The following is a 13,209-nucleotide window of genomic DNA, read 5'->3' on the forward strand; positions in this document are numbered from 1 at the left end:
AGTCCAAAATGTTTAAGGGAAGAGTCTCTGTCTTCGAAGGATTCACTTTATAGCTGGAAAGACAACCATAGTCCTGTAGCATTGACATGAAGCTCTGTAGAGTGGTGTGGAGGTTAGTAAGGGTTAAATAAGACATCATCAGTGAAAAGTCTGATTTTAAAATTCCGGTCCTGTATTGGCACTCCCCTAATATCAGGGTTAGTATTTTAGATGCTAGGGGCTCTATACACAGGGCAGAAATATGGGCAACCTTGACAGGTCCCATTATGAATAGAGAATGACAAGGAGGAGGTGTGTGGAAGTTTAACAACCGCCGAAGGAAGTGAATAGAATGCCCTAACTGCAAAGAGAAAGGCCCCTGAGAATCCAAATTCCACCAAAGTGGCTATCATGAAGGACCAGTCAAGATAGCCAAAGGCCTTTTAAACTCAAGAGGAGGGTCGGTATAACAGAAGGGTTGGCCATGTCAATCAAATCCAGACAATATGTATATCATATAAGAGAGACAATAATCAATAAGGAGCAAAACTACCATATTAGTGCATATACTGTATAAGAATGAAATACAATAATAGAAAATAAAACAAAACGTGATAGAAAAATGGTGAGAAAAAGAGCTCTGTAAATAGGTGCAAAAAAAAGCAAAGGAAAAATATAAAAGGAAAAAGAAGAAACAATAAAAATATTGTGAACGATAACAATATATAAATATGTAAAAGTAAGAACAGTCATGAATATAAAAAATGTGGCATCCAATGTATGATGATGATCAAGATAAATGGGAGATGCTCCATCAAAATAAAAAAAAAAACCTCTCCAGTGACTAAATGATAGTCCACATGTCCCTCACTCAATTGAAAAAGGAAATCTGAAAATATAAAAATATAAAAAGAAGCAAAGAAGTAGGGCTGTGAAGTTGGAGCCAGTTTTGGTGGAATTGAAAAAAAAATTACTAAAAATATTAATTACTTCAATTATATTATATAACTACCAATACTGTGGAGCATTTTTTCTTATTATTTAGCATTTGCTCTTCCTCTGGTTCTAATCCTAGAAATGTATGACTAAATTGAGAACTGTATTTTACTATTCACCTTAATAAAGGTGTGTTCCACCTATATACAGTATTCTGACACTGATATACTGGGATGGGCCCTCAACTAGTAATATTTGTGAAATTATTCATTTATTTCTTGGAGGAAAAACAGAAGTTGAATAGATTTAGTACATACATTGAGTATTTTACATTACAATACATTGAATAATTACTAACACAGACATGTCAGGAGAGGTGACTAGGCCTCTATAGTAGGAAACACATCCACACCTACATCTGAACCCACTATGATGCTCTATATAAATAAGGCTACGTGTAGAAAACGGCACAGATGACATATGGATGATAGTTCAATGAATGTGAAGAAAGGTTCTCACTTCACACTAGAGTGCAAGTTTACGTTTTTTGGGTCCACTTGGGGACCTGTACAACGGAAACCCTATCCGCTTAAAAAACAGTCAGTCTTGAACGCCCTTCCTCACAGTAGCACCTATAACGCTGTACTGTGAGAGCAGTGAGGAACACCTCCCCATTACTCATTTATCAGTGAGGCGTTCCTCACCACTCTTACAGTACAACGCTATAGGCGTTACTGTGAGGAAGAGCGTTCCTGACTGTCAGAAATGCCCTTCTTACGGTGAAGAGCAACAGTATCGGCACCGATAGCTCTTCACCGGGGGCACAGAACATGAAAGCCGTGAATTCAGCTCACTGTCGGCTTTCTAGCAGTATATAAAATCGCATGTGCCCCAAGTGGTGAAAGGTCCTCTTTAAAGTGGAATGGGGGACAGAGACCCTGAACTCTAGTGTGAACCAGCCCTTAATGCTGAAATCGGCTGCCTATTCAAAAGAGGTTGTCCAGGCAAAAATGGAAAACCCTTTTAACGTTTAAATCAGCCAGGAAAGGGGAATTTTTTTTAAAAAAAATGTATACACATATCTGTTTGCCATGCTCCAGTGTCCTCCCACGCATCTCGGTTCTTCTGCTCACATAGCAATCAGTGGCCTCATGAAAAGGTCCCGTGATGTCACGTGATGACATCGCAGGCCCTTTTCTGAGTGACCTCAGCGATCATGTGACCTATGAGGCCAATCAACAGCTTCAGCAGACCACTGGAAGAGACCTGGGAGACGCTACCGGAGCAGAACCCGGACACGCCGTAGGACACTGGAGCATGGGGGACAGGTGAGTATACATTTTATTTTTTCCAATGCCCCCGGCTGATGTAAACATTAAAAGGATTGTTCATTTATGTCTGGACAAGCCCTTTAAGCGTAATGGAGGTCGCATGGTGCGATCCATTAAAAAGACATGTAGAACAAATAGTCACATCTACAAGCAGATCACATCTATCTCTGCTGTTGACACTGCAATAAAACATGAAGTTTTCAGGCTACTTCTGCCCACAAAGAGCAGCCATGATCCCGCTGTTTAGAACAGAACACATCGCTGACTAGTCGGACACACATAGTCTGTCATAGCCTTCACCTCTGACTGCCGCGCACGCTCCCATTGGCGCTCATTAGAGCCAACTACATGACGTCATGGAGCCGTCTCACCAGTCAGCTGACTGCGGGGCAGCGCCTAGTTAGGTGGGCGTGGCCAGCCGCCTATAAGTGCGCAGACTCCGTGCTAGGAGACATTCGCTCCTGGTGCTGGGTGTACTGGTGTTGTATAGAGACTTCTGAGGAGACACTCGGTGGGTGCTGCTTAGACTCGCTGCTGCTGCCGCCGCCGCCGCCTTATGTGGTTTCATCTCTTGTGTTTGACCCTGTGCTTTGGGTTTTGCAGGTTTTCTACGTAGCAGTATGGCTGAAACTGTGGAGCAGCAGCAGCAACAGGTACGTCCTGAGCATTATGTAGTGGGTGATCCCTGAGGTGCAGGTGAGCCAGCTGTATAGTGTTATTACAGGGCATGCTATGATACACTAGGCATCAGCTTCTCTGTATTCTCTACCTGTGGTACTTCTATACTATGAAAGGATCTGGGCTACCTGTTATGGCATCAAGAAATGGCTACTAATGTATCATTCTCTATAGCTGAGGGGGTCTTGGCATTCTGATGATAGGTTGGCACTAGTTCTCTGGTGTGTTATTTGACTGTATGGGGTCCTTACTACTTAAAGTGTCTATAAAATAGGGCTATAGCATATGTCTTGTCTAGTGTGTTTCCACAGATCTTTACTGAGGACCTAACTTAAGGATTAGCATTTTTTTTTAATGTAAAACCCAAGGTTCTGCTAATATACATTTCTAGCTTTATCTTCATATACTATGGTTTAGGCATAGCGCTTGTCAAGTATTTGTAACTTATTTTGTTTTCTTAGAACGTGGTGGTAAGGTTGATTAACCTCCCATTGGTGAGCTCAACTTATGATATGGTGTCATCTGCCTATGTGACCACCAAAGAGAACCATCCGTACCTGAAGTCTGTATGTGATGTTGCCGAGAAGAGTGTGAAGACTATCACATCTGTGGCAATGACCAGTGCCATGCCAATCCTACAGAAACTTGAGCCTCAAAGTATGTACTAAGTCACTGCTAACTAAGGGGTTTAGTATCTTTAGTTCTGTCTTCCATACTTAGAAATGCCCTTCCTCTAGACAACCTTGTCTGATAATACGCTTGGCAAGCTAGAGATATGGGTGGGGGTGGGTCTGTTAATGTAGGAATTGCTTTAAAGGGATTCTACCACTAAAACACTGTTTTGTGTGCTTTAGACAGGCTATTTGTCTCTTACCTTTAGATGTGATCTCCGCCGTGCCGTTCCTTAGAAATACACTTTTTTTTTTAACCAGTATGCTAATGAGTTCTCTGCAGCAATGAGGGCGGGCCCCAGCGTTCAAACGGCGAGGGGGGCATCCCTACTGCTGCCCGAGAACCCACTCCAGCGACGACGCCTTCAGCTGCATCCTCCCCTTTTCTGTCGTCTTCCTCCTTCGTCAGCTCTGACTCCTGCGCAGTCTTGCCTTGCGGCCTTGAAGTAATGGCCGGCATGCGCAGTCGGCTCTACCAGTGTCTTGCTGGCAGAGCCGACTGTTGTCTTCCTTAGTCATCTGTGACGCCTGCACAGAATAGGGGAGGGTGCAGCTGAAGGCATCGCTGGAGCGGATTCTCTGACATTGCTGCGGAGAACTCCTTAGCATACTGGTAAAAAAAAGGTATTTCTAAGGAATGGCGTGGCGGAGACCACATCTAAAGGTAAGAGACGAATAGCCTTTCTAAAGGCTATTCTGACGTCTAAAGCACACAAAACAGTGTTTTAGTGGTGTAATCCCTTTAAAGAGAATCTCTCCTCAGCTTTTTGCATCATGCAACGGCCACTGATTCTAGAAGTCGGCTTTTTCTTTTTCTCTAGCCCATACCTTAGAGCAATAAATGCTGTTCCTTTTGGTGTTGCTATTCAGGTTCTGGACTGTCAAAGAGCAGTGTCAGTTGTGCAATCATACCCTTTGTCTGCTACTGCATGAGAGAAATGAGTGGGGAAGGATCTGTTAATGTAGAAATCGCTTAAGAGAGAATCTGTCATCAGCTTTTACATCATGCAGCAGGTCAGAAATGGTGGTAGTTAGAGAATCTCCAACTGTACCATATGCTACCTGATGCTAGATCTTGAGGTGATGAAAGGTCCTGTAACTTTCCCTTGAAATGTGGGATTTGCTCTTAATGTTTAGTTCATTCCCTCCTACCATAGTAAGTAGGCCAAATGTCATGCTACACACAGTCCAAGCATTACACACTACGACCTCTGCTGGCTTGCAGCATACTGATGACTATGGGTTGCATCACAGAGGAAAAACTAACTTTCTTTCTCCTCCTAGTTGCTCTGGCTAACAACATTGCCTGTGTTGGGCTGGATAAGATTGAAGAGAAGCTGCCTATTCTTTACCAGCCTTCTGAGAAGGTAGGTTCTAAAGTCATGTAATAAACCTATTCTGCAGTATGACTAGCTAAATGCATTACTCATGAGCTGATCTAGTCTAAAACTGTATTTCTGTTTTAGGTTGTGGCTAATGCCTCAGGAGTGGTGACTGGGGCCAAAGATGCTGTTGTTCAGAGTATCACCGGCGTAGTTGATAAAACCAAAGGAGCTGTGCAGGACAGTGTGGAGATGACTAAGGCTGTTGTAAATGGCAGCATTAACACTGTTCTTGGGAGCAGTGTAGTGAAAATCGTGAGCAGTCGTGTAGATAATGCACTAACCCAGTCTGAGACACTTCTGGAACAATACTTGCCACCAACTGATGAAGAGTTAGGTAAGAAGGTGCCTACACACATAAAGCTGGATTATGTATAGGAGATGCCCTTTCCATAAATATTTGTACTTCCTTTTTGGGGTAAACCTACATGCATGTATTTTTATTTTCTAGCTAAAGAAGCAACTATAACAGAAGGCTTTGAGTTGTCCAAGGATAAGCCTAGCTATTATATTCGATTGGGATCCCTGTCTACCAAGGCGCGCAAGCGTGCTTATCAACAAGCTTTGACCCGGATCAAGGATGCTAAGTGCAGAAGTCAGGAAGCAATTGCTCAGCTCCAGAATACAGTTGATCTGGTTAGTAAACTATAACTAGTCTTGCCAGTCCTAAAATATTTCTCAGAAGCTCCTTAAACTGTAGTGGTATATGATTTTACCATGTGCACAAAATCTACATACCGTATATACTTGAGTATAATCCGAATTTTTAAGCACAGTTTTTGTGCTGAGAAAAGCCCCCCCCCTCGGCTTATAGTCAAGTCAAGCAAAAAAAATAGTTTTTTTTTTTTTTGGGAGGGGGGTTTATGGCCAGCCACAACAGAAATTTAGAGAATCTCCCATAAAATAGTGAAAAAAAGAAGCTATAAGAAAATTAAGTTCTAAATGCCTCCTTTCCCTAAAATATATATAAAAGTAGAAAATGACTGTGAAACACATACATTGTGTCCCTGTGTCTGAAAGTGCCCGGTCTACTGAATATAGGGTATCTGCAGTGCTCCTCTTCCGTTAGGAAGGGGTTAATAGGAGCACTGCAGATACCCTATAGTCTGCCAGGCTGAATTCCATGTGGGGGGAAAAATACCCAGTCCTCAAGTTCAGGGAAGGAGCAGACAGACAACCAAAACACCCCCTCCCCCAGCAACTACTGCACCCAAAAACCATTGAAATTTTCCAGTAGCTGCTGCATTTCCCCCCCCCCCCCCAGGCTTATACTCGAGTCTATACAGTAATTCAGAAGTAGACTCTCAGACTGACTCTCCACAGGCAGCCCCCTACTTGTCAGTGCCTTAATGATCCTGGCATCTTTGTCATGTCCTGAGTTTGCCATCGGTTAACTACTTACAGAATCACCAGCAGCTAATATGCTGAGAATTACAGTAGCTTAAGGAATTTTAATGCAACCCATCCATGCGCTGCAGTGTGCATTATTTTATTTCTGGCAGGGCTATGTGCACTGCTTGGAAACTGCAGCTTGTAATCTATACTACAGTGTTCAGTTTTTGCAGCGAAAAATGGGGGGGGGTCCCCCAGCCACAGCAGTTGAATACTTGACAAAAGCCATCTGAATTTTCCTATAGGTGGCTCCACTGTAGGAGACATCAGCAGACTGATTCATGTTGCCCCCTACTTAGGATATTGGCCAGTTCAAATCTCTTCACATCAGAAGAGAAAAATGGAGGTTTCTACTATATAAGGTCACAGAAGCCATCTTTGGGGCACCATATACTGGATGTAACATCACTTGCTGAATTTTCTAGGCATGCTCTTGCTTACAGTAGATATATATATATATATATATATATATATATATTATATTTCCTTGTTATCTTAGATTGAATATGCAAGAAGGAACATGAGTGGTGCTAATCAGAAAATCCATGATGCTCAGGAGAAGATCTACAATAAGTGGGTGGAGTGGACAAAAGGCACAGAACAAGAAACTAGTGGAGAAAGCCCTGAGGTAATGACATTACTATAAAATGTATACTAGGACCATCTTCAGGGTAGAAGCTTAACATGTCAATATCTCTTTACAGCAAATTGAATCCCGCACGCTAACTATTGCCCGGAATCTCTCTCAACAACTGCAAACCACATGTCTGTCTCTGGTCTCCAGCGTTCAAGGTCTCCCACAAAACATCCAGAACAAGGCTCAGAATGTTAGCGCCATGGCTGCAGACGTCTATCAAAACTTCCGTTCTGCCTCTTCCTTCAGAGAAATGTCAGACAGCCTCTTAGCCACCACTAGGGACCAGTTCACAAAAATGAAGGATTCTTTGGATGATGTGATGGACTACTTTGTTAACAACACTCCGCTAAATTGGCTGGTAGGTCCTTTTTACCCACAAGCGGCTGGTAGCCAAGATGGGGAGCATAAAGTTGATGGGGGCGACTCTGCCAACCAAGAAGACTGAGGGGGAGGGAAATCAGTCAAAGCAACTTTGCACTTAAGTGAATCTAGCTACACTTTAACCATTCCTGTCCCTCACATTAAGGTGAAATGTAATACAAGAGGCCACATAATGGTTGTGGATGGGTTTTGTCTCAACATTGGACTTTGTCTTACTCTTGGGTGTCTGCGTATACTCACAAACTTTCCCTGACTGGTACATGCATCAATGTGTAAACCGCACTATGTACACTGTCTACTGTTTGTATTTTTGTATTAATAAAATGTCTGCATCAACTTGTCAGTGTCTAAAGGTTTGTGTACATACTGTGCTGCTACCAGGCCTTGTCTGGTTCTGACCAACCTCCACTTGCCTTATTGTGAATGTTTACCTGCAATACTCCATAAATGATGCTCCTACAGTAAGACAAACCCTCCAAATGAGGCCATCTCTACATGTAGTAGTATCTGGTGCCTCTTGGCTTCACACATGATTCCCCTGGCCTTTCATATACACCAGTGAGGAGCACCAAGCATCAGGGTAAAATGACTCTCTCAATAGGATGTCACAAAGAGGTTTTGCTGTAATGGCTTATAACTTGAAGCCTAAAATGCCATACCCATCATTAACATTGTACTGATTAGCATAAAATGTTCTGTATAAATATGTAACTCGGGACTAACTCTAGAAGCCGAAAAAATACTTGAAGGGAGTCTATCATAACCCCAGCTACTCTAAACTACTCCTATTGTGATGTAGATGTTGCATCATAGGCAGTGTGGTGATCAACTGGCATTGGGTGAATCAAATCATTGGGGGATGAGTTGAATGTGTGATGGAATGCTAACAGCATTTACAGCGCTATGGGAGTAGTTTAAAGTATTTGGGGCAGTGATAAACTTTCATAGGCTGGAGCCCCATGGGACATAAATGATGCGATTTGCGCTGTGGGGAAAAAATTGCAGTGTTTTACAGTGCAAGCAAAGGGGAATGGGATTCATGCGAATCCCATGCCCACTTTGCGGAAGAAATCGCAGCATGTCAAATCTACAGAAATGCCATTGGCTTTCCCGTAGATATGTTAAGAGTACACAGAGGAAAACTGATTTCTCTTCAAAGCGCTGCGGAAAGAACCGCAATGCGTTCACGCAGCCGTTCTTTCTGCAACGCCTTAGAGCTACGATTACAGTCCGTGGGGCCTTAGCCTTAAAGGGTTATTCCTATGTACATAACCATTTTTAGATTATTAAGTTACACATTTGCAAGTTAACTTTTTTTTTTTTTTTTTTTTTCCCCTCTTTGGTCTGTCTTGTGGTCTTGATCGGTTGACACTGGATACAACCATGAATGCAATATCTTTCTAAGGTCATAAAATCAACAATGATTTCCTTTAATGAGACTGCAATATCTTCTCATACATGTAGTGTCCCTGCCTGATAACCCAGCTACAATAAGAAAATCATGGCTGGGTTTTTGACAATTCTCAAACCATATAAAGTTTCTGCATTTGTGGTCATAACCATTGGCAACCAATCAAGACAAGTCACCACTAAGATGGCTAGGGAAAAACTGCTGAATTTACCTATTTGCAAAAACTTTTAACTTTACTAATATGTTAATGTGAATACCCCTTTTAGTCTGAGTACTCTCCAATCCACACATGAACATTCAGTGCCCCAACTAACCTGCAGGGCTGAGTCTGAGATGCATTGCCTCTTAAGTGACTGTCAAGTTGCTCTCCAGGCTTAATCTCATTAACTGCTTTCAATTTTTGGTTGTGTGAAAAAATACATTGTTTCCCAATACTTGATTATGGGGCCATTCTCTAAGGAAAAACAACCCCCCCCCCAGTGCTTTCATCCTTGAGTCTAAAGTCTCTTTAGAACCTTGAGGGGAAGGGACATTAAAAGTGAGTCATGTGCATACTATAATGTCCCATTAACAAATTCACTACTTTTGTACTAAAGCCTTAATTCTCAATGTTAAATTGGCCTTTACTTTAAACCATACCTCAGGCTGTTTCTCAATACTTGCTGAAGTTTTTCTATTGAGGTCATTAATGAGAAATAGGCTGGAATCTATTCCAATGTCTGGAGAACTGAACTCTACTAGAACTGCAGTTTGGTACATGGGCACACACAGCTCACACCTACTTACACAAGTGAAAATGCTGGCTACAGCTAGCATTGCATCCAGGAACATGAGCATATTTTAGGCTAGTTTTTCTTAAGTTGCAATTGGTATCTTGTGCATAAAATTTACTACACAGCTCTCCTGAGAAGCTAGTTGGGGCATCATACCCTCAGCTGCTGTTGTACATATATGAAATCACACTAGTTAAATCTGGCATACTTCCCTCTCCAGCTAGAGGGTACATATCACTTGGTGAGGTATGGGAATCATGAAAGGCTTACCTTTCAACTGCTGGGGTTAGATTCGCATTAACTTGATTTATAATTTGGTTATGCTTTAAAGAAATTCAGAGAGCTGACAGAACACTTATTTTCTGTGGGCGTCCTCATTCTGCAGTGATCAATGACTACAGTAAAACTGACTAGTGTGTGTGGGAGGAAACCTGCTTAGTACATATCAGACTGCAGGGTGAGGCTAGTATAGTTTTCTCAATGTTGATTGGAATTGTGCTTCCTCATAATGGTGAATTTGAACTGTCCAGCCCTAGTTGAAACATGTCTGCTTCATGATGGATTAATCAGGTTGTCATCTGTCAGGGTCTGACAACCAGACCCTCTACAGATCTATTCCAGCAGCCTTTGGATGTTGGAGCTGTTACTGGATACTGTGCACGCAGCAACAACCCTATTAAAGTAATGGGAACGGTGCAGCAGCCCTGTCTACTGCATAGCTGTGGCTCCAGTGACCTGCAGCAGTGCTCCTGTTATTAGAATCTGAGTTCTGCTACTTGTCTGTAAGCAGCTTCCAACATGTAGAACAGATTTGGGTGTCAGTCTCTAACATCAAATACTGATTACTTATTCTGTGGATAGGTCATAAGTATGCATGTGACTATTTATGCTTTCAAACATTTAGGAGCTACAATGGAAAGGTAATTCCTCTGTTTTGCCCATGGTCAGTTCATGGTGGAAAAACCACTTTACTGGTTGCCTTTAGAAGTTTATCATGCTGTATTGGTAGAAAAGTACAACAGTCTACAGTGTAAAAAAAAAAAAAAAAAAAGTCCTTGCCTATGGCAGTCTGGAATCTAATGCAATACTTGTGTTTTGTTTTTTGTTTCTAAAATTTGCTTGCTAAATGTTAAATGTCTTTTACTAGGTACCAAACTTCAGCATCAATGACCTTACTTCAGAAACTGATGACAACCCAGATGTATTGGAAGAGGAAGAAATGCAAGACTTCTCCCAAGCTAATGGGCGCTTAATAAATCGAGAGTAAATTGGAATGTACTTTATTCTGCATACTGTCTTTCAAACCTTTCCATGGGTGTTACACTATTGATGCAGTATAAAAGTAGTGGTGACATAATGTGGCCCCTATCAATCTCTATTGCCATACACATTAAGGTAGAACTAGCAAATACCATGTTTCGCCGAAAATAAGACAGTGTCTTATATTAAATTGTCATCCTAAATATAGGAACTGTCTTATTTTTGGGGACGTCTTATGACAACCGGCAGTCATGCTGGCACTTCCTTAGCGGAGCGCCGGCATGACTGCCGGTTGTAGGTAGTGTAGGGGGGGAGTAAGGTGGTATACTTACCTTTTTCATCTTCATAGCAATACTAGTGCTCCTGTTTGTCCGGGCAGCGGTAAGCAGGGCTTAGCGATGCTTCCGGCGTTTGCGCTGGAGAGCCTCACTTCACTGGCATTGCAGCTGGCTGGATGCTGTGCATTGTGCTCCGGGATGATCTGGTGGAGCTCATCCTACAGCAGCAGGGACAGTGGATACCACAGCAGAGGCAGCAGCCGGCTTTCCTGTGCACACGGAGCATATCGCACAGTGTTCAACTGGCTGCAATGATTTTTGGGCATGCCTTATTTTCGGAAGATGCCTTATATTAGGCAATTCAACAGAAACCCCCTGCATGCCTTACTTTTGGGGGGGAGGGGGGGTCCTACTTTCTTGGAAACACGGTATGTAATACCTGGCAGAACTAACATGTTAATGCTCCTTTATCATTTTTATTATACAAACTATATTTCACTGTCAGGTTGTTTCCTTAAACACCAACAAGTAACCATATTGCCTTTTACTGCTTAGAATCTTTCTTAATGATAGAAGGATCTGATAACATGCCAGTTTTTGCTTTGGTGGTTTTCTACTTATTTCTGCATCTTACTTTCAGTGTTGTAAATTAAATAAAGAATTAAGTTCACAGTAAAATTCCTGGATGTTGCCTTTTGAGAGATGTATTTTTTTTTCTTTTAACTTATTTGGGGACCGTGGAACCTATGTTCACAGTAATTCTGTTACTCCCACATCTCTTCCAAATCCCCCTCCCCCAAAAAATAATAAAAAAAAATTCAATCCTTTCCTTTTAGAGATGGCAGCACGCAAAGTCAGTTCTTCAAGTTGATGTCCTGGAAGCAGAATAAATAAGCCATCCTGGCATTCGCTATATTATGGCAGATGTTGCGTGTTTAAATGTGGAGGTCACCATAGCTGCTGGGTCACCGCTGTTATAAATTATATATACTGATTGTGGGCATTAACTGCTTCCTGCTTGTGCCATTTTTTGATTTTTGTATTTAACTTTATTTTCGTCCGTACCAGCGGCACAATGTGGGGTATTTCTGCCCCTGTGTGCTGGTAGGACAGGCAGATATTTAATTAGCCAATCAAATGCGTGGCAGGCCTTATAAGAGGGCACAAGAACCTACCCTCTGCGTGTTTTTTTTCTGTCCTGTGTGGACAGAGGACAGATGGGAGGACTTGTGTGCTCTTACAGGGCTCAGCTGGGTCACTTACCCTCTGAGCATGTTGTTATCTTCTTTCTGTAGATTGAAGTCACCCTCTTTCCCTGTGGAAGAGGGTGCAGATTAGCCTGCGTTGGCTCACTTCCCCCCCTCCTCCCTTACCTCTTCTGCTCCTGTACCCGAAGCGCAGGGCTCCTACGCCGACCCTTCACCACGCCGCTGAGGTCTGTGGTTGTGGCGGGTCCGGGCGGCAGCTGGAACTAACGTTCACGGCTGCATTCGCGGCGACCGCATTTGCCTGCGCGCGCTTCCGATTTTGACCGGAAGTTTGCGGCTCCGTAGCCACGGCCGGCGCTTTCCAGGCTCCGCAGGCCACATGAATGGCTGAGAATCCTAGCAGAGAGGAGGGGGTGAGTTCCCCTTGTAGGGGCTTGTTGGGGAGGGGAGAAAAAATTTTGTTTACAGACCCCTGTTTGGGGTAAGGACGGGAGCAGATTGGCTCCTCCCATTTCCGGCCGGCCAGGTTAAAGGTCAGGCTGGCCGGCTAGTAGGGACCTTCCTGCAGTATCTGGAAGGCTGTGCGATTGTGGTGTGCACTATCTTGGGCATTGCCAGTTTGCAAACCTTATTGGAGTCTGTCACCTTCGCTGATCCGATCTACTGGACCTGGTAAGATCTACCCTTTTACTCTGGTATGATGTCATGGTGACAGTGTTGCATGGTCTATTATCTCTCTCTGTAGGATATGTCATCCTCTACTACCCCTCCTGGGGATGGTAGGAGGAAAACCTCTTCCAAGAGGAAGCCTCTTTCCTCTTTCGATTGTGATACACTGCTCTCTGATGGTAGGTAGCGGCTTAAAGGGTTGCTCCCTTTGGAGTACTGGTGG

General features: G+C 43.0%; 2 protein-coding genes across 3 annotated transcripts in view; both read left to right on the forward strand.

The window, feature by feature from the left end:
* Positions 1-2,195: 2,195 nt before the first annotated feature.
* On the forward strand, positions 2,196-11,787 carry LOC142210719 (perilipin-2-like). 2 transcript variants are annotated; one of them, XM_075280091.1, is made up of 9 exons: positions 2,196-2,243; positions 2,850-2,899; positions 3,386-3,581; positions 4,880-4,962; positions 5,062-5,314; positions 5,429-5,613; positions 6,869-6,997; positions 7,074-7,364; positions 10,719-11,787. In XM_075280091.1, exons 2-9 carry the CDS (start codon positions 2,867-2,869, stop codon positions 10,836-10,838), a joined length of 1,290 nt encoding a protein of 429 aa, XP_075136192.1. In that variant the 5' UTR covers positions 2,196-2,243; positions 2,850-2,866; the 3' UTR covers positions 10,839-11,787. The 2 variants fall into 2 exon arrangements, with proteins under 2 accessions (XP_075136192.1, XP_075136200.1); XM_075280099.1 differs by lacking the exons at positions 2,196-2,243; positions 10,719-11,787 and adding an exon at positions 2,705-2,757 and having other exon boundaries at positions 7,074-7,670.
* The window catches only part of LOC142210791 (perilipin-2-like), a 118,621-nt gene continuing 108,100 nt past the window's right edge, over positions 2,689-13,209 (forward strand). The window contains exon 1 of the mRNA XM_075280225.1: positions 2,689-2,757. The gene's annotated coding sequence lies outside the window, so the exon portion shown is untranslated. The remainder of the gene's footprint in view (positions 2,758-13,209) is intronic.

Source organism: Leptodactylus fuscus, chromosome 1 (genome assembly GCF_031893055.1).
Source record: "Leptodactylus fuscus isolate aLepFus1 chromosome 1, aLepFus1.hap2, whole genome shotgun sequence".
Taxonomy (NCBI): Eukaryota; Metazoa; Chordata; class Amphibia; order Anura; family Leptodactylidae; genus Leptodactylus; species Leptodactylus fuscus.

Excerpts from the sequence above, each read along its gene's own strand:
- LOC142210719 (XM_075280091.1), top strand. The coding sequence starts at position 2,867 with ATGGCTGAAACTGTGGAGCAGCAGCAGCAACAG. Across the intron at positions 4,963-5,061 it reads TTTACCAGCCTTCTGAGAAG|GTTGTGGCTAATGCCTCAGG; the intron begins GTAGGTTCTAAA and ends TTTCTGTTTTAG. Across the intron at positions 6,998-7,073 it reads CTAGTGGAGAAAGCCCTGAG|CAAATTGAATCCCGCACGCT; the intron begins GTAATGACATTA and ends ATCTCTTTACAG.